This window comes from Scyliorhinus torazame, chromosome 10 (assembly GCF_047496885.1).
Source record: "Scyliorhinus torazame isolate Kashiwa2021f chromosome 10, sScyTor2.1, whole genome shotgun sequence".
Classification (NCBI taxonomy): Eukaryota; Metazoa; Chordata; class Chondrichthyes; order Carcharhiniformes; family Scyliorhinidae; genus Scyliorhinus; species Scyliorhinus torazame.
The window spans coordinates 197,566,593-197,594,176 of NC_092716.1; the positions used below are offsets into that span (position 1 = coordinate 197,566,593).

Here is a 27,584-nt window from a genome sequence, read left to right on the forward strand (position 1 = left end):
ATCCTGCTACAATAATTTATACCTCCTCTGATCACGTCAATTATGCTTCCAGATTGGTTTCTATTTACTCTCCATAAATGCTGCCTGGGTTGCTGAGAGTTTCTGGCATATTCCAATTTCACTTCAGATTTGAAACAGCCATGATATTTTACTTTTGTCACAGGAGATCTGCTGGTTTTCAAATGATTTGAAATTTCGCAATCTGTGTCAACAACAGATCAGTGAAGGGATTGTAGGTTTTTCAAAATCGAGAACCAGCATCTAATGTGTAGGGGTGCTGTTCTTGGTTGGTCCCATGCGTTGATTGCTGTTGTATCATTATATTATTCACAAAGAGTAAGGAACTGATAGTTATGTGAACATATGTTCCGGGATGCCACGTTGATCATTACACTCCAGTCATGTGCCAGGCTACGGGTCGTATGGCGTGATGGACATTTAAATTGGCCGGAATCTCCCAGTGCCCAGGATGCCTCTCTTTCCCCCCCCCTGTAAGTACAAGGCCTATGGAAATCCCTACTGGTCCCATCGATGAAAACCATGCTGGGGGTGTCTCGGAGATTATTGGAGTCGCCAGGTGCCAGGGACGTGGAAGGGCATGGGGGGAATGGAGATTGAGGGGGGTGCATCTATAGGGGGATGTTGTTCATCTGGGGGCAGGTGATGATGATTGGGGGGTGTGTTTGTGGAGGCTGCACTCTCACTTTGAAATCAGTGTGCCCTTTTTACAAAAAAGATGCAACAACCTCTGAGGCCAGGCTTGTCGCCACCTTCAGGCCCACATTGATTTCTCAGCGGGTTTTACACGGCTCCAAAACAAAATACGAAAAATTCAAGCCTGGCACACTGGCCCTTGTCAACTGGCAATGCCAACTGGGTACCTGGGCAGTGCCTGGATGCCACCCTGCAAAGAGGGCAAGCACCTGGGGCCTCTGATCCCCTGGGTGACCTCCACAAGTGCTGTTCCATCTGATCCCCGTTTGTGGGGACCAGCACTGAACGTGGCTTGCCCGAGCTCTCCGAGGTGAACAGGTCTCCCGATGCCTCAGGTAATCCGGGGGATGCTTATTCGAGTGATACTAGCTGTCTCGTTCTATAATGCAGATTTGCAAAATTGTGATCCCGCCCACAATGGGCAGGATTCGGACAGCAACGTCTCGTGAGATCCTGTTAGTTCGCACGGGGTGCGGTGAGCCGGGTAGATTTCGGAAGAGAGATTTCCGCGCTGCCCTTTGGGCACGACGCTGCAGTTAGATCACGCCCAGTCAACGTTTTGGGAGAATTCCACCCAATGACTTGAAGACTTGTATTGAGATAGAAGCATTATATTTTTTTTAAAGAGGGATGTTATACGATGTTGTTTCTCTTGAGCTGGGAGCTAATTGTTTTGTGAATATATATTCCTGTCACAATGCAGCCATGTACTGGGTAACAATGTTCTGCATTAGTCCACCAGTCACACGGAGAGCGGTAAGAAATATGCTCAATGAAGCTTTGGCATTTTGTATCCAAAGTGTGATTATTTCTCACTTCTGGGAACTGGAAGACATAATGGTGGTTGTGTTGTGGCTCCAGGTTAATTCTTTTGTGTTGGGTTTGGGATTCTTGGGATGCAATCCACTGGCCGAGTTGTGCTCCCGCTCGAACACGGTGCAGCCGGTGAATCCCGGGAGAGGCTTCTCTGGGTTTCCTGGCAGCCTTTCTGCCTCGCGGGATCTACCCAGGTTCCACGAGGCGTCGGAGTCAGATGACCGCCCAAAGGGGGTGTGACCAAATGGCGAGTGCTGAAGTCTGTTTTAAACCGATTTTGGTAAACTTACCTGGGATCTCCTGGCCTCCTGGGATCTACAGCCTCCCCAGCGAGGCCATAGCCGGGTGCCATTCAGAATTGGTCCCACAAATGTGGACCAGGTGGAACAACACTGGGAGGTCTCCCAGGCTATCAGAGACCCCTGGGTAGTCAGGGTCAGCGGAGGGTGACCCTGGCTCTCCCACTAGCATGCAGGCACATTGGCACTGCCACCCTGGTACTGCCAAATTGTCCAGATGGCACTGCTAAGCTGGCAGGAGCACTGCCTGAGTGCCAGGGTGACAGTGCAAGAGTGCCTGGGTGGCATTGCCAATGGTCAGGGGCCAAGGGAGGAATGCCCATGAAAGGAGGGTGGAGGGGCGTATGAAGGGTGCGGGGGCGTGTGCATGGCAGCTAAGTAAGGGCCTCTGGGAGATGGCGGCGTTGATAGGTGGGGATCATGGAAGAGGGGGCCTGTAAGTGGGCATAGGGGCCTGAAGAGGGGAGACCCCCAGGGACCCCATAGAGGGGTGTCCTCATTTGGGGGGGGGGGGGTATGGGGTTGTGCCCATATGTGTGGAAGGTGACATTGCCCATGGGTGGGGAGCGTGGAGAACCCACAAGCTCACTTCGATATCGGAGAACCCTTTCAAAATGGCAGCTCGATCTCCGAGTTCAATGTGGGCTAAACTGGTGAGAAACTCCCCAGGGCCCAAAAATGTGATCAAGTGTCATTGGATAGTGGTGGCGAACTTGCCGGCAGAGCCAGTGGGAAACTCTGAAAAACCCACCACAAATGAACTTAGAAATGTTTCTGTTGAATCACGCCCTTCATTAGTTCCATCTGTTTGATGTTGGTGGTTAGTCTGGTGTTTTTGTTGCACTCACTCACAGCAGTAGCTTATGCTACAGATCATTTCACCGTGGGGCATGTCATAATATACACCAGTATATCATAGTGCAGACACACACTGATGGACACACAGTGGGACCAATCAACATACACAACACCGCAGCCAATCACCAGTGAGAGCACACACACTATAAAGACAGGGGGCATCAGAGTTCCCGCTCATTCGAGTTGCAGCTAGCTAGGAGGACAGAGCTCACAGCCTGCAACACAGCTATTCACCGTATGCTGAGTGCATCGTCTGATTAGGACAAGGCCAAGGTCTTTAGTTAAAGCTAGTATTGTATTAACCCACAGCCGAAGTAAGTTTAAACAGTTAATGATTCAATAAAATAGTGTTGCACTATTTCAAATGTTGATGACCTGTATGTGATCCAGAACACCCAACACATCAGGACAGAAGTCAAAAGGTTCAACCTGCCCCTGCTCATATTAGCAACTAAAGAGAAAATGCTGGAAAATCTCAGCAGGTCTGGCAGCATCTATAGGGAGAGAGAAGAGCTAACGTTTCGAGTCCAGATGACCCTTCGTCAGTTTTGACAGGGTCATCTGAACTCAAAACGTTAGCTCTTTTCTCTCCCTACAGATGCTGCCAGACCTGCTGAGCCATCATTTTCTCTTTGGTTTCAGATTCCAGCATCCGCAGTAATTTGCTTTTATCATGTTAGCAACTGGTTGCTTATGCAGAACAAGCCATCGCCCTGGTCAGATTTCAAATGGAAAATCACCCCTGTTGGGCAGGTTTTCAGGGGACCAAAGGTGAAATATAAAAATGTAAGCATGAAGCACAATCGGTTTGTCTGTCCCTTTAGGAATACTAGTTAGATATGAGCTGGATGGCAGCTTGCGTCAGGTGGTAGGTCTCCTGACTGTGAGTCAGAAGATTCTCGGTTCAAGACCCACTAAGGATCTGAAAACAAAATCAAGGCTGACTTAATTGTCAGTGGTGTTCTCGGGGTGAACTGCGTTTACAAAAAAATCCTTGACAGTCATTATACTAAAGCTCCCGCCTGCCTGTTCAAGTGGATGAAGAAGAATTGGGATGCCTCCCAGTTGTGGTCAGTATTCTTACCCAAATTTTAATTTGTTTGCTGTTTTTCGAATCTTGTTGTGCAAAGTTCACTGCCTGTGACTGCGCTCGGAATGAACCCAATGGATGTCAAGTGTTTTTGACCTCCCAGGAATACTGAAGGTCTCTCACAAATGGCAAGTTCCTTCCCGTATTTTTTCATTCCAACAGAGACACCAACCAAACCTAAAAGTTGGATTAAAGAGGAAATGGAAATATACATGTTAACTCTGTACAGAATTGACTTCCAGTTGTGGTGATGCCTAGCTAGCCGCACGTTTCGACGGCTCCAGCTCCGACAGACCTTCGGGCTCTTTTAAGATCCCCAACGGGGAATTTTTTGACGACGCAACCCGGTGTGGGGTGTGTGAGAAGGGAGTCCCCCCCCCCAAACGAAGGAGGAAAAAACCGGCGGCGGCGGCTGCAGCGCGGGGAATCGTCGACCAAAGCGTCAGAAAGAGAGAAGTACAAGATGGCGGCGGAGAAAGCGCAGGCGACATGGGGGCCTGAGCAGGATGAAATTGCGAGACGGTGCGTGGAGCTGCTGAAGAGGGAGGTGCTGACTCCGATGCTACAGGCAATTGAGGGGCTCAAGGAGACACTAAAAACCCAGGAGACAGAGCTCCGCGTGGTGGAGCAGAAGGTGACAGATATTGAGGACGAGATCCTGGGCCTGGCGGTTAAGACACAGACGCACGAGGCACTAAATAAAAAGTGTACTGAAAGGATCGAGGCCCTAGAAAACGGAGCGCGAAGGAAGAACCTTCGGATACTGGGTCTCCCTCAGGGTGTGGAAGGAGTGGACTGTGGAGCGTATGCAAGTACGATGCTGAGCTCACTGATGGGTGCTGAGGCCCCTATGGGCCCCTTGGAGGTGGAGTGGGCAAATCGGATTCCGGCGAGAAGACCAAAAGCGGGAGAACCACCCAGGGCGATAATCGTGCGATTTTACCGCCTTAAGGATAGAGAAGAGGTCCTGAGATGGGCTAAAAAGGTGCGGAGTAGCAGATGGGAGAATGCAGTGGTACGGGTGTACCAGGATTGGAGTGCGGAGGTGGCGAGAAGGAGGGCGAGCTTTAACCGAGCCAAAGAGGTGTTGCATAAAAGGAAGGTGAAGTTCGGGATGCTGCAGCCGGCAAGACTGTGGGTCACGTATCAGGAGAGACACCATTATTTCGAGACGGCGGAGGAAGCATGGACCTTCATCAAAGAAGAGAAATTGGATCGGAACTGAGGGACTGATGCTGCAGGAAATGTTACTGTTAATGTTCTGGTTGAAGTTAATTGAGAAGTAAATTGGGAAGGGGGGAGACATTGGGGAAATGTGGGCGCCGGTGAGGGGGGAAAGATGGGACATAGTTGGAGAATGGGGAAGGGAGGGGGAGGGGAAAGGGAGCTGCGTCATAAGAGGCGGGTCAGGTAAAGGGATGTTCCCGCGCCAGAAAGAACAAGGCGGGAAGACAGGCGCAAGGCGGATGGGAGTTCCCCACACGGCGGGTGGGGGGGGGCGAGGAGTGAGCAGGAGTAGCCGGGGTCAGTTGAAGTCAGCTGACTTACGGAAGTAATATGTGGGGAGCAATCATGCTAGAAAGAGATCTAGCGGGGGTGGGGGGGACAACTGGGTTGCTGCTGCGGAAATCCAAAAGGAAATGGCTAAAGAGTGGGTGGGCGGGGATGGTGTGCGACGCTGGCGGAGCGAGCGGGAGCGCGGAGGCGGGATATGGGACTGGCCCAGAGAAGGTAATGGCTAGTCGACACGGGAGGGGGGCAGGTAGCCCCCTAATGAGGCTGATCACGTGGAACGTGAGAGGCCTGAACGGACCGATGAAAAGGGCCCGAGTGCTCGCGCATTTGAAAGGACTAAGGGCAGACGTGGTTATGCTCCAAGAGACGCACCTAAAGGTGGCGGACCAAGTTAGGTTAAGGAAAGGATGGGTGGGACAGGTGTTCCACTCGGGACTGGACGCAAAGAACAGAGGGGTGGCCATTTTGGTGGGGAAACGGGTAGCATTTGAAGCAAAGAACATCGTAGCAGATAGCGGAGGTAGATATGTAATGGTGAGTGGCAGGCTGGAGGGAATGGAGGTCGTGTTGGTTAATGTGTATGCCCCAAACTGGGACAATGCGGGATTTATGAGACTGATGCTGGGGCGTATAACGGACCTGGAGGTAGGAAACTTGATTTTAAGAGGGGACTTTAATACGGTGCTGGACCCGGGGCTAGATAGATCCAGCTCGAGGACCGGAAGAAGGCTGGCAGCGGCCAAGGTACTTAAGGGGTTTATGGACCAAATGGGGGGAGTGGATCCATGGCGATTTCTTAGACCTAGGGCTAGGGAGTTTTCCTTCTTCTCCCATGTCCATAAAGTGTACTCCCGGATAGATTTTTTTTGTTTTGGGAAGGTCGTTGATCTCTAGGGTGGAAGAAGCTGAGTACTCAGCCATAGCGGTTTCGGATCATGCCCCACATTGGGTGGACCTGGAATTAGGAGAGGAAAGGGAGCAGAGAACACTCTGGCGATTAGATGTGGGACTGATGGCGGATGAGGGAGTGTGTGCAAGAGTGCGGGGGTGTATTGAGAGATACCTGGAGGTCAATGACGACGGCGAGGTCCCTGTGGGAGTGGTATGGGAAGCACTAAAGGCGGTGGTCAGAGGAGAGCTGATCTCCATCAGGGCCCACAAAGGGAAAACAGGCCAAGGAAAGGGAAAGATTACTGGGGGAGATTTTAAGGGTGGATAGGGAATTTGCAGAGACCCCGGAGGAGGAATTGTACAGGGAGAGGAGACGACTCCAGACGGAGTTTGACCTTCTGACCACCAGAAAGGCGGAGGTACTGTGGAGGAAGGCACAGGGGAGGAGGTATGAATATGGGGAAAAGGCTAGTCGCCTGTTGGCCCGTCAATTGCGAAAGAGGGCAGCAGCGAGAGAGATAGGAGGAATTAGAGACGAAAGGGGAGACACGGTGCGAAGGGCAGGAAAGATAAATGAGGTGTTCAAGACCTTCTATGAGGAACTGTATAGGTCTCAACCCCCAGAGGGAGAGGAGGGGATGCGGCAGTTCCTGGACCAATTGAGGTTCCCGAAAGTGGAGGAGCAGGAGGTGGCAGGCCTGGGGGCACCGATTGGGGTGGACGAGGTTATTAAGGGACTGGGAAGTATGCAAGCAGGGAAGGCCCCGGGACCAGATGGGTTCCCGGTGGAATATTACAGAAAATATGTGGACTTGTTGGCCCCGTTGATGGTGAGGACGTTCAATGAGGCCAGGGAAGGGGGGACTCTACCCCCAACGATGTCGGAGGCGACGATATCGTTAATTTTGAAGAGGGATAAAGATCCGTTGCAGTGCGGGTCCTATAGACCTATTTCATTATTGAAAGTGGACGCCAAATTGTTGGCAAAGGTACTGGCATCGAGGATAGAGGACTGTGTCCCGGGGGTGGTGCACGAAGACCAGACAGGGTTCGTAAAATGGAGACAACTGAATGTTAACGTGCGACGACTATTAGGGGTGATAATGATGCCCCCAGTGGAGGGGGAGGCAGAGATAGTGGCGGCAATGGACGCAGAGAAGGCATTTGATAGGGTGGAGTGGGAGTATTTATGGGAAGTGTTAAGGAGGTTTGGGTTCGGGAACGGGTTTATTAGCTGGGTTAGACTTCTTTATGGGGCTCCAACGGCAAGCATAGTTACAGGTCGACATAGATCGGAGTATTTCCGACTATATGGGGGAACAAGACAGGGATGCCCGCTGTCTCCATTGTTGTTCGCGTTGGCAATTGAACCTCTGGCCATGGCGTTGAGAGACTCTAGGAAATGGAGAGGGGTGATTAGAGGGGGAGAAGAACACCGAGTCTCGTTATACGCAGATGACCTATTGTTATACGTGTCGGACCCAGCGGGGGGATGATAGAGGTTATGCGAATTTTGAGGGGGTTCGTGGATTTCTCGGGGTATAGGCTAAACATGGGGAAGAGTGAATTATTTGTGATACATCCAGGGGACCAGAGCAGAGAGATAGAAGGCCTGCCTCTAAGGAAAGTGGAAAGAAACTTCCGATACCTGGGGATTCAGATCGCTAGGAGCTGGGGAACTTTGCACAGACTTAATCTGACACGGCTGGTAGAACAAATGGAGGAGGACTTAAAGAGGTGGGACATGCAGCCTCTATCGCTGGCGGGCAGGGTGCAAGCAATTAAGATGATGGTCCTCCCGAGGTTCTTTTTGTATTTCAATGTCTCCCAATACTAATCACCAAGACCTTTTTTAATAAAATAGATAGGAGCATCACGAGCTTCGTGTGGGCAGGGAAAGTTCCGAGAGTAAGGAGGGGGTTCCTTCAGCGAAGTAGGGACAGAGGTGGATTGGCACTACCGAACTTGGGCGATTATTATTGGGCCGCCAATGTGGCAATGATACGTAAATGGATGATGGAGGGTGAGGGAGCGGCGTGGAAAAGACTGGAGAGAAAGTCCTGTAAAGGGACGAGTTTAGAGGCGCTGGTGACGGCGCCGCTACCATTCTCACCTAAAACGTTTACCATGAACCCGGTGGTGGCGGCAACATTGAATATCTGGGGACAGTGGAGGCGACAGAGAGGGGTGCGGGGAGCCCTGGTGGGGTCCCCAATCAGGAACAACCATAGGTTCGCCCCAGGAAGAATGGATGGAGGATTTCAGAGCTGGTACCAGTTGGGAATTAGGAGGGTGGGAGATTTATTTATAGATGGGACTTTTGCGAGCTTGGGAGCATTGGAGGAAATGTATAAGTTGCCCCGGGGAAATTTCTTGAGATATATGCAGGTGAGGGCGTTTACTAGACAACAGGTGAGGGAATTTCCGTTGCTCCCGACACAGGGGAAACATGACAGGGTGCTTTCAGGGGTGTGGGTCAGAGAGGGCAAGGTGTCAGAGATTTACCGAGAGATGAGGGAAGAGGGGGAGGAGTCGGTGGGCGAACTAAAAGGAAAGTGGGAAGAAGAACTAGGGGAGGAGATAGAGGAGGGTATGTGGGCTGATGCTCTAAGCAGGGTAAATTCCTCTTCCTCATGCGCCAGGCTTCGCTTGATTCAATATAAGATGCTACATAGAGCACACATAACGGGAGCAAGATTGAGCAGGTTCTTTGGAGTGGAGGACAAATGTGGGAGGTGTGGCGGGAGCCCGGCAAACCACGCACATATGTTTTGGGTGTGCCCGGCACTGGAAGGGTATTGGAAGGGAGTGACGGGAGTGATTTCGAAGGTGGTGAAGGCCCGGGTCAAACCAGGCTGGGGGCTAGCTCTATTTGGAGTTGCGGATGAGCCGGGAGTGCAGGAGGCGAAAGAGGCCGATGTTGTGGCCTTTGCGTCCCTAGTAGCCCGGCGCAGGATCCTACTCATGTGGAAGGAGGCGAAACCCCCCCGGACTGGAGGCCTGGGTAAATGATATGGCGGGGTTCATTAAACTGGAGCAGATAAAGTTTTCCCTGAGAGGATCGGCTCAAGGGTTCACCAAGCGGTGGCAGCCATTTCTCGACTACCTAGGGGAATGTTAGAGGGAAGACAGATGACCAGCAGCAGCAACCCAGGGGGAAGGGGGTTGGTTTAGTTTCGTTTAGGTCAAAAGATAATGGGGTTTTGTTACTTGTGTATTGTTAAAAAATTTCTGTATTGTTACGTTTGTTTTGTAAGAGGGGAAAAATTGTTGTTTGGGAAAAAAATTTCAATAAAATATATATTTTTTTTAAAACTCTGTACAGAATTAAAACTAAGACTATGATCAGGAATGTGAACACCTGGGAATGACAGAACACCTTTTGAATTTGGGGAATGTAGGAGCAACAAAAGCCTGATACAATCCTGGAGTTCCATTTTCAATTATCAGTTCTCATTCTCCCACTCCAGAAATATTGTTAAGAAAAAGGAAGACTTGCATTGATATAGTGCCTTTCATAAGCTCAGGACGTCCCATTACCCTTTCAAACCAATTAAGTACTCTTTGAAGTGGAGTCGCTGTTGTAATGTAGGAAACATGGGACAACCAATTTCTGCACCGCAAGATCCCCAAAAAACAACTGTGTGATCAGGACCAGAACATTGTGTTTTGTTTAAAGTGATGTTGGTTGAAGGGCAATATGAGCCAGAACTTCACTCCGTTTATTTTCAAACCGTGAAATAGGGGGTGGGATTCTCCTATCCCGCGGCAGAGTCCCCGCGCCGTCGTAAACGCCGTCGCGTTTTACGACGGCGTCAGGGGCCCAATCCGACGACGTAGTCTGGCCCGCAACAGGGGTCAGCACGGGCGAGTCGTGAAGCACGGGGGGCATGGCGCCTGTCATGTGAGAGTACCTTTAAGAAATGGGTGTTTAAGAAATGCACGTTTAAGAAATTGGTATCAAAGAACAAAGAACAAAGAAATGTACAGCACAGGAACAGGCCCTTCGGCCCTCCAAGCCCGTGCCGACCATACTGCCCGACTAAACTACAATCTTCTACACTTCCTGGGTCCGTATCCTTCTATTCCCATCCTATTCATATATTTGTCAAGATGCCCCTTAAATGTCCCTATCGTCCCTGCCTCCACTACCTCCTCCGGTAGTGAGTTCCAGGCACCCACTACCCTCTGCGTAAAAAACTTGCCTCGTACATCTACTCTAAACTTTGCCCCTCTCACCTTAAACCTATGCCCCCTAGTAATTGACCCCTCTACCCTGGGGAAAAGCCTCTGACTATCCACTCTGTCTATGCCCCTCATAATTTTGTATACCTCTATCAGGTCGCCCCTCAACCTCCTTCGTTCCAGTGAGAACAAACCGAGTTTATTCAATCGCTCCTCATAGCTTATGCCCTCCATACCAGGCAACATTCTGGTAAATCTCTTCTGCACCCTCTCTAAAGCCTCCACATCCTTCTGGTAGTGTGGCGACCAGAATTGAACACTATACTCCAAGTGTGGCCTAACTAAGGTTCTATACAGCTGCAACATGACTTGCCAATTCTTATACTCAATGCCCCGGCCAATGAAGGCAAGCATGCCGTATGCCTTCTTGACTACCTTCTCCACCTGTGTAGCCCCTTTCAGTGATCTGTGGACCTGTACTCCTAGATCTCTTTGACTTTCAATACTCTTGAGGGTTCTACCATTCACTGTATATTCCCTACCTGCATTAGCCCTTCCAAAATGCATTACCTCACATTTGTCCAGGTTAAACTCCATCTGCCATCTCTCCGCCCAAGTCTCCAGACAATCTAAATCCTGCTGTATCCTCAGACAGTCCTCATCGCTATCCGCAATTCCACCAACCTTTGTGTCGTCTGCAAACTTACTAATCAGACCAGTTACATTTTCCTCCAAATCATTTATATATACTACAAAGAGCAAAGGTCCCAGCACTGATCCCTGTGGAACACCACTGGTCACAGCCCTCCAATTAGAAAAGCATCCCTCCATTGCTACCCTCTGCCTTCTATGGCCTAGCCAGTTCTGTATCCACCTTGCCAGTTCACCCCTGATCCCGTGTGACTTCACCTTTTGTACTAGTCTACCATGAGGGACCTTGTCAAAGGCCTTACTGAAGTCCATATAGACAACATCTACTGCCCTACCTGCATCAATCATCTTAGTGACCTCCTCGAAAAACTCTATCAAGTTAGTGAGACACGACCTCCCCTTCACAAAACCGTGCTGCCTCTCACTAATACGTCCATTTGCTTCCAAATGGGAGTAGATCCTGTCTCGAAGAATTCTCTCCAGTAATTTCCCTACCACTGAAGTAAGGCTCACCGGCCTGTAGTTCCCGGGATTATCCCTGCCACCCTTCTTAAACAGAGGAACAACATTGGCTATTCTCCAGTCCTCCGGGACATCCCCTGAAGACAGCGAGGATCCAAAGATTTCTGTCAAGGCCTCAGCAATTTCCTCTCCAGCCTCCTTCAGTATTCTGGGGTAGATCCCATCAGTGATGTCAAGAGTTTGGGTGGAGCTGGGCTGTCTGTCAGCTTTTTACTTTCGTTTTTGAGCAGGCTGCAGGGTGTGTTTTAGTTTTGTTTTCAGTGTTGGAGCTGAAGCCAGACCAAGCAGGTGTACTGCTGTTCTCTCTGCCATCAAAACACTATCTCTTGATCATTTGGTGAATTCAGAATTATAAATGTTCTCTGTAGTGAATGTAAACCTAATGTGCTTCTGTTGAAAGGTGTTTCTTCTGTCTTATGGATATTAAAAGGAAAGCTTAAAGGATTACTTAGTGTTGTATTCTTTGGGGGTTGTATTGAATTGATGGTTGCTAAGATGTTCACTGTATGTTTTAAAAAGGTTAACTTGAGTTCATAGAATAAACATTGTTTTGCTTTAAAAAAAATACTTTTCCATTTCTGCTGTACCACACCTGTAGAGTGGGCCGTGTGCTCCCCATACCACAATCTATTAAAAGTTGTGGGTCAGGTGAACTCCATGATACACTTTGGGGATCTCTAAACCCTGGCCCATAACACGCCATACCGGCGTCATTCGCGCGACGCCCCGATGACGCAGCGGTGCCGCTTCGTTTAAAATGTGCCCGAGCGCCGCAAACTCACAAGACCGGCGAGATGGACGCCCCTCGCCATGCCGCCCGAGGTTCCATGACCACGACGTAGAGACGCTGCTGGACGTGGTCGAAGCTAGGAGGGCGACCCTGTGCCTTCGACGTGGCCGCCGGCTCCCTGCCAGCACAATGCGGAGGAATTGGCCTGAGGTGGGCGTTGCGGTAAGCGCGGTGGGGCAAACCACACGGACGGCCGTGCAGTGCCACAAGAAGATGCACGACCTGACGAGGGCAGCCAGGGTGAGTACACCGAGACGTGCCCCTGGCACCACCCAACCCCTACCAGCCACACATGTGACCATACCCACCCCCCAAGAGTGTTGCCAAACCCCCCACTTGACACTAATGGGCTGCACACCCCTGAAAGCCGCTGTGGCTGGGTGCCCAGTGTTCCCATGCCATCATATAGGCGACACCTGCGCGGGGTGCTGTGTACCGACTAACTCTGATGCTTTGCTGCCCTCCCCCGCCCCCACCCCTAGGAGAAGACCGTCCACAACCACAGGGAGTGTGCGAGAACTGGATGGGGGTCACCTGTACTGCACCCCCTCACAGTACACAAGCAGAGGGCACTGGATCTCAGAGGCGGGGTCCGGGAGGTTGCCCCTTGCCAGATTGGAGGTGCACTAGCAAGTGTGAGTCCCCTGCCTGCCTACACCTCCCCTCCCCCCCCCGGCACACACGCTCACCCCATTTCCAAGCCCCCCCCCCCCCCCCAGCACTCCTCTCTCCCCCCCCCCCCCCCCCCCCAGTCCGCGTGTGTAACTATACATGCTGCATTGTGTGTTGCAGGACCTGCCGCCGATCGTCCCGGACCGTCTGGCGCTGCTCGCACACGACAAGTGCCAGGTCCAGATGCCCCCCAGGACAGACGCCACGGCGGGGAGGGCAGATGGCAACGAAGGCCTTCCTTCGTCACTATGAGACAGCAGTTGGACGCACAGAAGACTGAGACCCAGGACAGTGATGAACAGAGTTCGGACACCCAGGACAGCGACAGCCCCGAAATGGGGACGATGGACACTGACGTGCACGACAGACTGGACAGTGCCCCTCAGATGGTGGCGAAAGAAAGAACTCCGGCCCAGGGCTCGACGCAGGAACCACCAGACTCTGGACCGATGACGACCCAGACTTGACGTCACTGCACTCACCCGCACCCCCGACAATCGCAGAGACTCGAACCTCAGTTGGGCACTTTAGTGATGAGGCTTCTGGGACACAGACTGGTGCGCACCACACAGCCGTACCGTTACAGCAGGCGGAGGTGGGAGCAGCTGAGGGGCTGGGCGGCCAGGGGGGGCAGGCCAGCCCAAGCAACCAGCTGCTGCCCAGACAGTTCCCGGGTTCCTGGACTTTCCAGTCCAATCCATAGACCTGATGCAGTTAGAAACTCGGGGACTAGACAACGGGATGACGGCCAGGCTCCAGCAACTGCAGATGCAGGTGGAGGGGTCCATCCACGTCCAGGAGCAGGGAGTGGTGCCGGTCATGGCTGCCACCCAGGCCGACACCGCACGGGTGGCGTCTGTGGTGGAGGCAATGGGTGCAATGGTTTCGGCCATGGGTCAGGTTATGCAAGGCGTGGGGCTTCATGTGCATGCGTCACCCGTGGCCCAGGACAGGGCTGCCCTCTCACAGGCAGCCATGTGCCAGAGCCAACTGGATATCTCAGCCGCTCCCCGCAGTCTGGCCGAGTCTCAGCAGGCCATCACTGAGAGCATCGGCGGCATTTCCCAGATGCTGGATGGCGTCGCTCATGCCCAGAGGGAGGTGGCGCAGTCCCAGACAGGAATGGCCCGATCCACATTCAGACCCTGGTCGATACCGCAGCGGGTCTCCAGCACTGGCAGCGCCAGGTGTCAGGGGTGCCTCGGGGCCCGTCTCCGTTCGCACCCCCGTCCCATAGAGAGGCCCGGGGGCCAGCCGACACCCCGAGGGAGGAGGAGGTTCTGGGGCCCGTCCCGGTGACTCGTGCAAGGGAGGTCTCGGAACACCGGATGCATCTGGTGGGCAGTGGGTAGAACAGGGTGGCACCAAGCCATCCAGCATGCCCACGGAGCAGCCTGGCCCATCCAAGCTGGGCCGCCCCAGGAAACACATGCTAATGGGGAACCAAGGCGCAGGGCCGGTGTCTCAGCTGTCCGCCTCCACTCCTGCTGTACCGTCTGGGGAAACACCTAGACGTAGTGGTAGGGCCCGTAAGACCAAGAGGTTTGGCCCCTAGTAAGTTGGCATGGGTGCAGGGCACAGTATAGTTATAGGGTCCAGGGCACTTGTATGTTACCGTTACCATTAAACTCACTGTTACACCAATGCAAGATGCCTCTGTCCTATGTCTGGTGGGCGCGTGGTCGTGTACGGAACTGATTGGCACTGTGTTCGAAGGTCGGTGGAATAGTGAGCCCAGCTGGGTGTAAAGATTCCCCCGCCTTACTCAGCACCCCGCCACCAGCTGCCCATGTGTCCGTTACGCGTACAGGGACCACCCACGTGGAAGGTGTAGCTGTGGCCATGAGTCAGACATTGGCTAACGATTTGGAGCTTCCAGCTCATCGCAGAGCGGGTTGTCATCATCCTTCATGGCATTGAACACACCCGCATCCACAGGCAATCGTGTGAGACCAGCCCGTTGTGCCGCAGTTGGGGGGTGTTGTGCATGTGGTGGTGTGGAAGGTAAGGTAATCGGGTGGTGTGGGAGGTGAGGGTGCTGGGTGGTGAGGTAGGTCGGTACGGTGGTATCAGTCTGATGCACGATCAATTACTATTAAAACGAGGTAGTAACATAACTGAAGGCTTTAATAGACTAGAACTGTTCCCCAGCAGCTTCAGTACAGAATGAGGGCTGCTGGGATGGCACCGGTTCTTATACCCCACCTGTCAGGGCGGAACTACATACAAAACAGCCAATGGTAAACTCCTAGGTTTAACCAATGGTCTTCAGCCTCTCCCGTACTGCAATACCTGATAATACCACACAGTCCCCCTGCTCAGAGAGCACCTACCCCCCTAGTTGGTGAAACGTGCGGCTATTAACACCTCGCATGCGTGCTGCCCAAGTCGGTGGCGTTGTGCAGCCTCCCATCCATAACCCACCTTCATGTCGCGTCTGTTGCCCCCCTCGTCCCCATCCTCCTCATCTGGAGAGGCATCCCCTCCCGCGGCGTCTCCCTCTGCCCCCTCCTCCTCCTCCTCCAGCACATCGCCCCTCTGCTGGTCAATATTATGGAGGACGCAGCAGACCACAACGATGTGGCCGACCCTCTCCGAATGGTACTGGAGGGCCCCTCCAGAGCAGTCCAGGCACCTGTGATGAATGTGATATAAAATAGTTAATTTAAATATATTAGTTACAGTAATGTAGACAGAGGCCAGTCTAATTCTAGTGAGTTCACAGACAAAGGATTTCAGAAAGCATGGCAAGGAAGGGGGGAGGGGTATCTGGTAGAGGAGGAGAAAAGGATGCTGGGTAACAAGAAGCCAGGGTTAAGGAATGAGAAGTGAGCCAATTAGGATGTATGGCCAGGTCAGGAGGGGTATAGGATGACCTATGGGAAACCAACGGCGGATGGCATGTATGTGAAACTTGATGCCATTTGAATGTATTTGCAGAAATCCCTTTGTCTCGGACCTCATTCGTTTCCAAGGGATCCAGGAGACTGGTTCTGTGTTCTGTGTCCCTGAGAAGCGAATCAGACTTGCAAGTTGGTTAAAAATAAATAATACTATGCCTACAAATCCATCTCGAGTTTTATTGAGGCCAGACTGACGGGTAAAGAATTCAACATTTGTCACCTGAGGCGCATCTTCAACAGGCTGAAGCACCTCTCGATCACACCCTGGTTGCTGCATGGGCCTCATTGGAGCGGGTCTCCCCTTCGGTCTGTGGCCTCCGTATAGGCGTCATCAGCCATGACCGCAACGGGTAACCCTTGTCACCCAGCAACCAGTCCCTCGAACGTGGTGGGGATGAACAATTGTGCTATGTTAAACGCATCATGTACACTGCCCGGGTGCTGTGCGCAGACGTGCATTATCTTCATGCGGTGGTCACAGACCATCTGAATGCTCAAGGAGTAGGACCCCTTTCTGTTCACGAAGACGTCCCTGTTCTCCGCTGGAGGCCGCATGGCGACATGCACCCCATTGATCGCCCCCTGTACCATGGGTATTCCTGCCATGGCAGCGAATCCCGCTGCCCGGTCATTCTGGTGGGCGAGGCCCACTGGGAATTGAATGTAGCGGTCCGCGATGTTGTAAAGGGCTTCAGTCACTGCAAGGATGCACCTGTGCACTGATGGCTGGGAGATGCCGGAGAGGTCCCCACTCAGCGACTGGAACGACCCTGTTGCATAGAAGTTAAGGGCCCCGGGGGGGCATTAGCCTGGCTGCTGTTCTGGCGGCAGTGGCTCTGGCAACGGCGGATGGCATGTCTTGCACATGCCCTCAATCCCCCCCCTCCCGAACATGGAGGACCCGTCCTGCCAACATAGAGGCCCGACCCGGCCCGGCACCCCCCAGCATAGAGGCCCTGCCCCCCCCCCCCCCGTCCCGAACATGGAGGGCCTCCCCCCCTCGGCCGCAGCCCCATCCGTGTCCATCCCGAGAGTGTCACGAGCGCCATATGCCGGCCGCTCACCTCCTCTCCTGCTCTCCTGTACCGTCAGCCAGCACGCCTGGCTGACAATTTTTATTTGCAGGTGTGAATGGCGCCGGTGTGACCTGGGGGTCACGCCGTCGAGACTTCGGCCTATCTGGGCCGCAGAAACAACGGTACACCGGAGAATCGCGGAACTTGCCCCACTCGGCCGATTCTCCGGGCGGCGCGGCGCCGTTCATGCCAGGCCGGGGAATGGCGGGACGGCGTTGGACTGGCGCCGCGTGAAAAATCTGCGCGATCGACGATTCTCCGAACCGGCGTGGGGTCGCAGAATCCCGCCCAGGATCTTTTATGTCCATCGAAGAAGGCAGATGAGCCTTTGGTTTAATGTCTCATCTGATACATGGTTCCTCTGACTGAGCAGCAATACTGTATTAGGAGGACGCTATCCCAGAGAAATCACGTCCACGTTTGTGTCCTCGTTGCTTGGTTTTAGATTTTCAGTGCTTCTTTTGTCATATAAAAGGTCTTGGCTGATATTTTGAATGTTGCAAATTGAAATTCTGAACGTTGGATAATTTTTGCTCCAAAAGATAACACAATAGGCGTGGGATTCTCCGGCGGGATCCTCCACTTCCCACATCGCGGATTTCCTGATGGCGTGGGGTTGGCCACATGGGAAACCCCATTGGCCAGCTGCCAGGCAGAGGATACCACTGAAGACGGAAGGAAGGTGGGAAAGCCGCAAAAGAGGAAACGAGGAAGGTGGGGGTAAACCCCACCCCTCCTCCCTGAACATAAAAGCAAAACACAGCCAAAGCCAATGGGGTGAGGGTGGGGGAGGGCAGAAGGGACATGGGGAGTATGAAAATATGGGGGGAGGGGCAAGGGGGGGAGACTGGAGGGACCATAGACTGAACCAGAGGGCAGCAAAATGTATATGGGGTCAGTTAAAAGGACAGGATAAACCCTTCTGTAAACTGTTGCTCTGTTTACTTGCTATAAATATAGCAGTCAATATGGTCGCCTTTCCTAATCCTAATTATGAGTATACTTTCAGAGTCGCCAGTATCTCTCGATACCGCCACAAGGTTCAACCTGAATACCGATCAAAGAGCCAATACACCAGTTAGTTGGTTCAAAGTCAATACTATTTATTTACACACTAAGATCTACTCATGCACGATAACACTACAAACTAAACTATCTCTATCACTTAACTTTGGGTGCCCACTTAAGAGGAACAATGGCCGTTGTTCGGATCTGAGGCTGTTGGGTTCGAAGAGGTAACAGGAGTACAGCTAAGGTCGTCCACCTGGTAGCGAGCGTTGACCTTGAACTTACTTGCTTCTGGTGATGCTGGTGGATGGGCCTCTCCGCTTGAGAGCCGAATCCAAGAGACTGAATCTCTGGTGGGGGTTCCTTCTTATACTTGGAGGGGCTTCGCGTGCTTTTAAGCGGGCCTTAAACTTGGTCCCAATTAATTGGGCAGCTTCTTGATCATTGTCATCGATCTAAACCAATAAAGGGGTGGGTGCCTGATGGCTGGGCGTGTCGTGTCCTAGGTGGCCTTTGGCCTTGCTTTGTTTGTGTCTTTCGGTTGGGGTACTGGCGCCGGGATGTCTGCGACAGTATCGGCTACCTGAGTATTAGTCCTTTGTTCCTCAGAGATGGGCCATCAGTATGTTAATCGACCCAGAGTTTCGATTCCATCTGCTGACTGCTTTCCAAATATACATTCAGGCTCTGTGCCTGCTTGTTGCTCAGTATTGTCCACATTTCCCTATAGTCTCTGTGAGTGTCCATTTTGTGTTCTGAAAGTGGCCATCCCAGATGGCTACAAAACGCGGGTACGAAAAATGTGATGCGTGTGTGTGTATATATACAGTTATTTATAAATCTGAAAAATGCCAACAAAAAGATTTAAAAAGACAAATAATACTGCAGTGACATTGTCACTGGAGGCACTTTATATACACCACTTTTAGTGGCAGTAAACTCATATTGCAACGTTTCAATCTGCACATCCAACAACATATCTCCCACGTCCCCTCGTCAAGTATTTATTCAAAACGGGCATATCTCTGGTTTAGAATCTCCCCAAAGAAAATTCTTGGCAAAGTTGTTAAGTACTGCACTGGATCATTGAAACAGTATAAGTATCTGGCCAGAAAAACAAATACAGCACATCAACATACCAAATCTTATTATATTTGGGAAGAGAAGGGTGGGAAAAGATTTTAATAATTTTTATTAGTGTCACAAGTAGGCTTACTTCAAAACTGCAATGAAGTCACTGCAAAAATCCCCTAGTTGCCACCCTATGGTGCCTGTTCGGGCACACTGAGGGAAAATTTAGACTGTCCAGTTCACCTAACAAGCACGTCTTTAGGGACTTGTGGGAGGAAACCGGAGCATGCAGACATGGGGAGAACATGCAGACTCTGCACAGACGGTGACCCAAGCTGGGAATCGAACCCAGGTCCCTGGCATTGTGAAGCAAAGTGCTGACCACTGTGCTACCGTGCCGCCCAGATGAAGGCGTTCAAAACCCTGAGGGGTTTGGACAGAGTAGATGGGGAGAAGCTGTCTCCATTGGGAGTGGGTGAACCTTTTGACTCTGCAATTGGCGGGGACCTGGAATGCACTGCTTGAGAGCGTTGATGGAGGCAGGTACAATTGTGAAGCGAAAAATTGCAGGATCAGGCGAAAACAAAAGGGGAGCGGCACTAGGTGAATTGCTCTTGCAGAAAGCCAACGCAGACATGGCGGCACGATTGGCCTCTTTCTGTGCTGTAGTTCTTCTCTAATTCTATCTCTGATATACTCAATCCCATGAAGTCGCACACAAAACCTTCCGATTAGGAGTTAATTGAGATGACTCATTCAAAAGAAAAGTCACAAAGTTGTGGAGTTAGAATCATGCAGAATGGCAGGAGGCCATTCAGCCCATCGTACCTATGCCAGCTCTCCGAAAGAGCAATCTGATTAGCCCCACCCTGCTGTTTTGTTCCCCACAGCCCTGCAAGTGTCTCCTTTGTAAGTATTTATCCAGTTCCTGGCACATTTGTGAAGCAGGAGTGGTACATTGGTCTGCAAGGGAAATTTGATACAAGATTGTACCTAAAATTCAGAAAGGAAATTGATTTGATTCTTAACTTTCTCTGACCTGAGATTGTTAATGCTGTCACTGGATTGAAAGTCAAATAAATATTCTTCCCTGGTACTCCAGTTCCTCAATCAGACAAACATTGAAACCAGGTAAGGTTTCAGTGGTTGAGAACAGAATATCTATATTAAGCGTACACCAATTTGTTCAATTTATTGGATATCGCTAAAAAGAATTTGCAATTATATTGCATCTTTCTCAATCCTAATAACTCCAAAGTGCTTTACAGCCATTGAAACACTATTGGTGTCATCACTCTGTAATGTCAGAAATGCTGCAGCTAATGTTTAACACAGGAAGATCCCACAAACAGCAAAAGAACTATAGGATCTTCATATCCATATGAATGAGCAGATGGGACCTTTGTTTAACATCATTTTGGAAAGATGACATTGCCAATAGTGTAGCAAGCCTTCAGCCCTCCACTCTGGCGTCAGCTTAGGTTTTTTGCTGAAGTCTCGAGTGGGTCTTGAAGCAACAACCTTTCGGCTCAAGAGGTTAGCCACATTAGCACAACTGTATGTGCGCATATTAAGACAGAAGGGCTGCAGAATGGTACCACTGTGTGTGGAAGAGCAGTTTCTTGATGCATTCTAGCATTTGATCTTGTACTAACTCGGACTGTTCTCCATTATGTTGCTGCAGGCTAACTCATGACATAAGTTTGGAGGAGTTCGAAGATGAAGACTTGTCTGAAATAACAGATGAATGTGGGATAAGTCTGCACTGTAAGGATGGCCTGGCCACAAGGGTAAGAGTGTTATGAGCTGTGAGTATGCTGTGAATGTATCTCACTGTGATGGCATGGAGTGGATGGGGAAACATTGGTGAGCAAAGTCAACACTGCAATACCTCTCTTCAGGATTGTGGGTCCGAACCAAAATGATGGGAAGTTGCAAGTGGTTAAGTAGAAAGACCATTGAATGGATTTTATTTTGCTGCTAATGTAGTAACAACAATGCAAATATACTCTGGAAAAAATGATTGCTTATTCTTAAAAAGGTGCAAGACTTCTGGCAATTACCTCTGTCCAGTATTTTCCATGCAATGTTAAGTTGTAATCAGAATCACAGCAAAGCAGTTCCTGGAAAAACTCTGGTGATACAATTAATAACAATGAAGGCCATAATGATAACTCTGTTGCAGAGGTACAAGTAGCCAGTCCTGGAGTTGCACATGTGCTCTCAATAAAGACCAGAAATTGGTGTTTCCGGATTTTGGAATTCCAGATTTGAGAGGTTACGATAGTGTCAGTAATAGTGACCATGGGACCACCAGATTGTTATAAGAATCCATCTTTTCATTAAGGCACTTGGGGAAAGGACATCTACAATTGTTACCCAGTCTGGCCTGGCAGTACAATTCCAGACCCACTGCAACATGGCTGTCATGATATTCAAGTGAACATCACAGCACATACGCACATACATAATGATGGACAGATCAACGGACCAATTAGCGCACACAACACGACAGCCAGTCACAGACAAGAGCAGACACCGTACAAAACAAGGAACATGACACTTCCTGGGCAGTCCAAGAGGAGACGGCTCAGGGCAGACCTCATTGCCAGCCACTCAGACAGTCACCATGTGCTGAGTGCCAGAGTTTACTATGTCAATAGTTAAATGAAATAAAACTGCATTGTACCATTCGCAACCGTGTTGGTTCGTCTGTGTCTCAGAGTACCTAACACATCAATGGCTAACTCAATCTTATTTGCCCTCTGAAATGGCTCAACAAGTCACTCAGTTGTATTCAAGAAGGCAGCTCACCACCACCATCTTAAGGACAACTGGGGATGGGCAATAAAAGCTGACATTGCCAGTGAAACCCACATTCTGTGAATGAATTAAAAGAAAAAAAAATCACGAGAAGGATATAGGGCAATTGGATTATGGGATGATTTATGAGAATTGACTATTGAGATATAGGTTATAGTGTAATTTAAAATGGCATTGTACAAGCATTTGAAAAGGAAGCATATGAAAGGATTTGAGAAACAGGCAGATAAATGGAATTTGGATAGATGGGGAAAAAAAAGGAGAACTCCATATAACATCTTTCACAACCTCCGATCCTCTCAAAGCACCTTTTATAATGAATCAACTTGAAATGTTATAATGGAACTGCACAAGACACAGGAACAATGGATCAAGTGACTTCTTTCTAGGCTGTAATTTTTATGAAGTTGTGATTTCTTTTTTTCACTGCCGCTATATTTGTAATGTCCGTGATTTCAAAACATTATCTGTTGATATTTGCCTCAGAAGCATAGAGGATCTGGAATATATAGTGCAGAGGAGAGTGATCCCTGGCTTCGACATATCTTGCTGTGAATATTGGTTCCTGGTTCAGTAACGCCTCAAATTCCGAATTCTCATCTTTCCCTTGCCCCTCCTCCATTTTTACAATGTAGTAAAATATCAAGAGGCCCTTTGACTAAGGATTGTTAGACAAAATTGGGCTCTGAGTCACATAAGGAGATGTCAGGACAAGTCGAGCCTTATCAAAAGCTGAGAGAAAAAGAAACGTAGACAGGTGGAGAGCTTTAGGGACGGAATTCCAGAGCTTGGGTCCAGGCCGCTAAGGCATGGTCGCCAATGGTGGAGCAATTAAAATTGGAAATGCACAGGGTTCTGGGTTGGAGGAAGGCAGGTTGTTGCCTCACAGACACAGTGTCCTCTGCTGTATTATTGAAGGGTATGATCATGTTTACTACTCCTCCAAAACAATGAGTCTCTTGGAGTTGATATTATTACAGGCAAGACATTAATGGGACTGCATGTGTATTGCTTAAGGGGTTCTGGGCAGCCAATCCTTACCTGACATTTCCAGGATAATCTCTTTCTGATGCTGATCCTGAATGTCTTAATTCACTCTGCAGCATAGACTGTGATCCATCTGTCATGTCAGCAAAACTGAGCTAATTGTCAGGAGGACAACTGTCCAGCCCCTGTGTCAGCAAAAGCCAAAGTATAGCCCTGATTTGATGCTGTACTTGGAACAGGTCAAGGACAGGCAAAACACCTATTAAACTGTCCCATTGGAAAAGTGCTGCATTATCTTTTTCTAGCAACCCAAACAAGGAAATTGAATACTGACAAATCAGATTTTAATAAACCAAGGAAGCCTGTCCTAGCCATGAACTGCAGTAGTTCAAGAAGGCGACTCACCGCCGCCACCTCAAGGACATTTGGGGATTGGCAATAAATGTTGGCTGAGCCAGCAACTCTCACATCCTGAAATAATAAAATAAAAGTCAGTTAATGAGCGCTGTAATTATTTGATCCCTGACTGCAATTTACCCTTTGTATTCCTTGGCTATGGTGGGTCATATTCTCATCATTTGAGTCAGAAACTTATGAGTTTCAGTCCCACACCAGAGACTTGACCACAAAATCCAGGCTGATACACCCAGTGCAGAACTGAGAGAATGCTGCACTGTTAGCACTGTCAGGGGAGACTTTAAGATGAAGCCCAGTTGGCCCCTCGGGTAGATGCAAAAGATCCCATGGCATTATTTCAAAGAAGAGCAGGGGAATTTTACTTATTGTCCTGGGTAATATGTATCCTTGAGAAGGCCGTGAACAAGATGATGGATGCATAGCTGGGTCAAGTTGGAGGTTTATGTTTGAGACCAAAATTTAAGGTAATTGACAAAAGCATCAGAACTAATATCAGATTTATTTTAAGTAACAAGTTGCAATCTGGAATACACTGTCCAAAAGGGCAGTGGAAGCTGATTTAATTGTAACTTACAAAGGGAATTGAATAATTGTAGCAAAAAACATTTGGAGGGCTGGGAGAAAGAATAGGGATGAATTGGAAATGATATGCAGAAGCAGTTATGTAAATATTAACAGATACGACCTCCAACCAGCAGGTGGCAGTAAAGAACAACCACATGACACTGCAACCTCGGAGTCTGGAGATAGTCGTCGTAGTGGATAGTTGCATTTGTAATAGCTCTTGGATAATTTTATAATGGTTTTAGTAGTTTTCATATTGTTACCTGACCCACGTTATTGTAATCAGTAAACATTCAACTGGGTTATGAATTAGACAGTCTCTAGTGCACTAATTCCATCCAGCCAAGCACCAGAACGTAACAATCTCTTTTAAGCAGATGGCGCTGACATGTTGGGCTGAATGCTGCCCTCCGAACATATTTTCGGCTGTAGCTGCTATGACAGAGAACTGTTGTCGAATAATGACTGGATTCTGCCTTTTTTCTGGCACTAAAATCTGTAGCTGTGCCAATTTAAACCGTACTAATTTCTCCTCTCATTACCTGTTCACAGGGAGGTGTTCTTCATTTCTTTTCCTCTTTTCGAAGCATTGACATAATTCCCAACCCCTTGATTTTGGTATGATCCAACTTTCTATTCACCCAACAGCAAACTCAAGATCGGGCAAACTCAAAGGGTTAGTTTATTAACACACAAAATGCGAAAGGAGGGTCGCAATGTTTCCTCCCTACTCCTACAATAAGAAGAGGGGTAGAGAAATTAAAGATTTACAGTGCAGGGACCATCGAGAAAATAAATATTGTTTCACATGGTTCCCAGAGTCCCGATTTCTGGTATTCCTTTACTTGAAGTCAGCAGGTTGAAAACTGATGCCACACAATTTACTTTCACTGTGGGGTTGTCTTCACATGATGAGATAAGCAAGCAGAGATTAATCTGTCTTGTTGGTGATGGTACAGGATTTCCAGGAGAAGCAGTGTAAAAAGGGCTAGCTGTTCAACCTGGAGCAGAGCTCCTTTTCTGTGCAGCTGCCAGTTAGATGGTAAATAGCAGACTGAGACTATGTAGTTCAGCAAGGCAATATCACTTGTCCACAAACAAGAAGCCCATGTCACATAGCTCCCTATCTCTCCACCCAGCCTTTCACAAAGGATGTGTATCCATTCCAAAGACTGTTGATTGCCTCAGCCATTCGGAGTTGAAAGGAAGGTTGTGGGGCCTTTTGCTTACCAGACAATCCATCTCCTTCTGGGCAGCCTGGCTTATTAAATTGGTACGGCATTTGTATAGCTCTCTCTTTAAAGTTTGAATCTATAGTGTACAGGGAGGTCATTAGTGGCTCCTTGGAGATAACAACGTTTGAGGTTTCTTAAAATACCAGGTGGCTTCTTTTGTTCAGAGGTCACAGACAGACACAGTTTCAACCATGTTAGGAATCCTTGCTCAGTTTTAGAGTTTTAGAAATTGCAATGAGCACATATATATTATAAAAACATACAATGTGAGGATTTCTTTCCGCACAGAGGCCATTAACCCCATTTGAGTACATGCCAGCACCTTGGAGAGCAAACTGGGTAGTCTCATGCCCCATTGCTCTATCCCCGTAGCCCTGCAAGCTTCTTTCTTTCAAGTGCCCATCCAATTTCCTTTCAAAATCATTGATCAATTCTGCTTCCACCACACTCTTGGGCAGCAAGTTCCAGGTATTTACCACTCCCTGCGTTTATAAAAAAAAAATAAAAAAATTCTTCCCCTCATTTCCCCCAAATCTCTTGCCCAAAACCTTAAATCTGTGTCCCCTACTCCTTGTAGCATCAATTAACATGAACAGCTTTTATTTGTCCAAATTGATCATAATCTTGTACCCCCCTAATAAATGACCCCTCAATTTCCTTTGAGAGAACAACCAGGCTTCATCAATCCGGCCTTGTAGCACAACCAACATTACTAAAAAAGCTTATCTCACCATTATCTTCCTGTTGTCTGTAGGAGGTTGCTGTATACAAATTGGCTGCCACATTTCCAACATTAGAACAGTGGCTACAATTCACTGGCTACCGAGGGTTTTGGGACGACCATCATGGAAGCCATGTTGTTAATTCAAGTATTCCCTTGTAAAGATTGCTAATGTGTAGTTGAAACCTTTAATGCAGCTGGTTGTTATGATCTGGAATACGTTGCCTAAAAGGGTGGTGGAAGCAGATTCAGGAGTAACGTTCAAAAGAGAACTGGATAAAGACTTGGACAGGAACATGTGTGCAAGGCTTTGGGGAAATGTACAAGGCTGCTGTACAAAATGTCTTCTCAAGTCCCCTTGGTTCTTTTGCCAATTATTTTAAACCTGTGGCCTTTGGTTACTAACCCTTCTTAGACTGAAAACAGTTTCTCTTCATTTACTTAATGATTTAGAACACTTCTATTAAGTCTCTCCTTGGCATTCTCTACTCCAAGGAGGCAGTCCCTACTTCACCAGACTCTCCATTTGTCTGGATAAGTACAGCTCCAACAGCACTTGAGAAGCTCAACACGATCCAGGACAAAACAGCCTGCTTGATTGGTAGCCCTTCCACAAAAATGGACTCCCTCCACCACCGATGCACAGTAGCAGCTGTCTGTATCATCTACTACAAGATGTACTGCAGGAACACACCAAGACTCCTTGGGTAGAACCTTCCAAAGCAACAACAGTTACCATCTGCAAGGACAGAGGCAGCAGACACGTGGGAACTTCACCTGCGAGTTCCCCTCCAAGTCACTCACCATCGTGGCTTGGAAATATATTGTTGTTTCTTCACTGTCGCTGGGTCAAAAGCCTGAGACTCCCTCCCTAACAGCACAGCAGGTGTACCTACAGGACAAACTGCAGAGGTTCAAGAAGGCATCTCACCACCACCTTTTGGGCAACTAGGGCCTAGCCAGTGACACCCACATCCCATAAATGAACAACAAAAAAAGGCTAGGAACTAGAAAGCCATTTAAGGTTTGATGAAGCCGTACCTATCGCGGGTGATGTAAATCGGAGTCTTGTGCCGGAATTCTCCGGACATTCTCTTTTTCCACAGGCAGCGCACCCCGCCCTGCGGTTTCCTGGCGATGTGGGGTGGCTTCAATGGGAAATCCCATGAACAAGCGGCGTGAAGAAAGAATCCCGCCACCAGTGAACGACACCTCTGAGAAACACGTAGCTGGGGGATCGGAGAATCCAGCCCATGTTCTGCTTTTAGACAGAACCTGGTGGGAACATTCACCTCATGACATGCTAGTTAACAGCTCCCTCTGGTGACTCTATAGTTTATTGCAGCAGTCAGAACCAAACACACTGCCATTTAATATATTTTTGAGGATGTGTGTAAATCCACAAAGATATTTTGTACTAAGAATGTCCTGAACAAGGAAATGTTAGTTGGACGCTGATTTAAATTGATGATCATGTTTTGGTTCAGAGTTTCTCACATTACAATTCTCCAATGTGTTCTCCCCGTGTCTGCGGGGGTTTCCTCCGGGTGCTCCGGTTTCCTCCCACAAGTCCCGAAAGACGTGCTTGTTAGGTGAATTGGACATTCTGAATTCTCCCTGTGTACCCGGAATGTGGCGACTAGGGCCTTTTCGCAATAACTTTATTGCAGTGTTCATGTAAGCACACTTGTGATACTAATAAAAATTATTATTAATACACATAGAAGATGCTCATCTTGAACATATGAGTCTAATACAATCCATATCCAGGGAATG

At 49.2% G+C, this 27,584-nt stretch overlaps 1 protein-coding gene across 3 annotated transcripts in view; it reads left to right on the plus strand.

Annotated features, from left to right (window-relative positions):
* Positions 1-27,584, plus strand: part of mapk8ip1b (mitogen-activated protein kinase 8 interacting protein 1b) — a 263,887-nt gene that overhangs the window by 97,302 nt on the left and 139,001 nt on the right. For all 3 annotated transcript variants that reach the window (XM_072466230.1, XM_072466231.1, XM_072466232.1), the window contains exon 2: positions 20,746-20,851. In XM_072466230.1, coding sequence (XP_072322331.1) covers positions 20,746-20,851 — 106 coding nt within the window. The remainder of the gene's footprint in view (positions 1-20,745; positions 20,852-27,584) is intronic.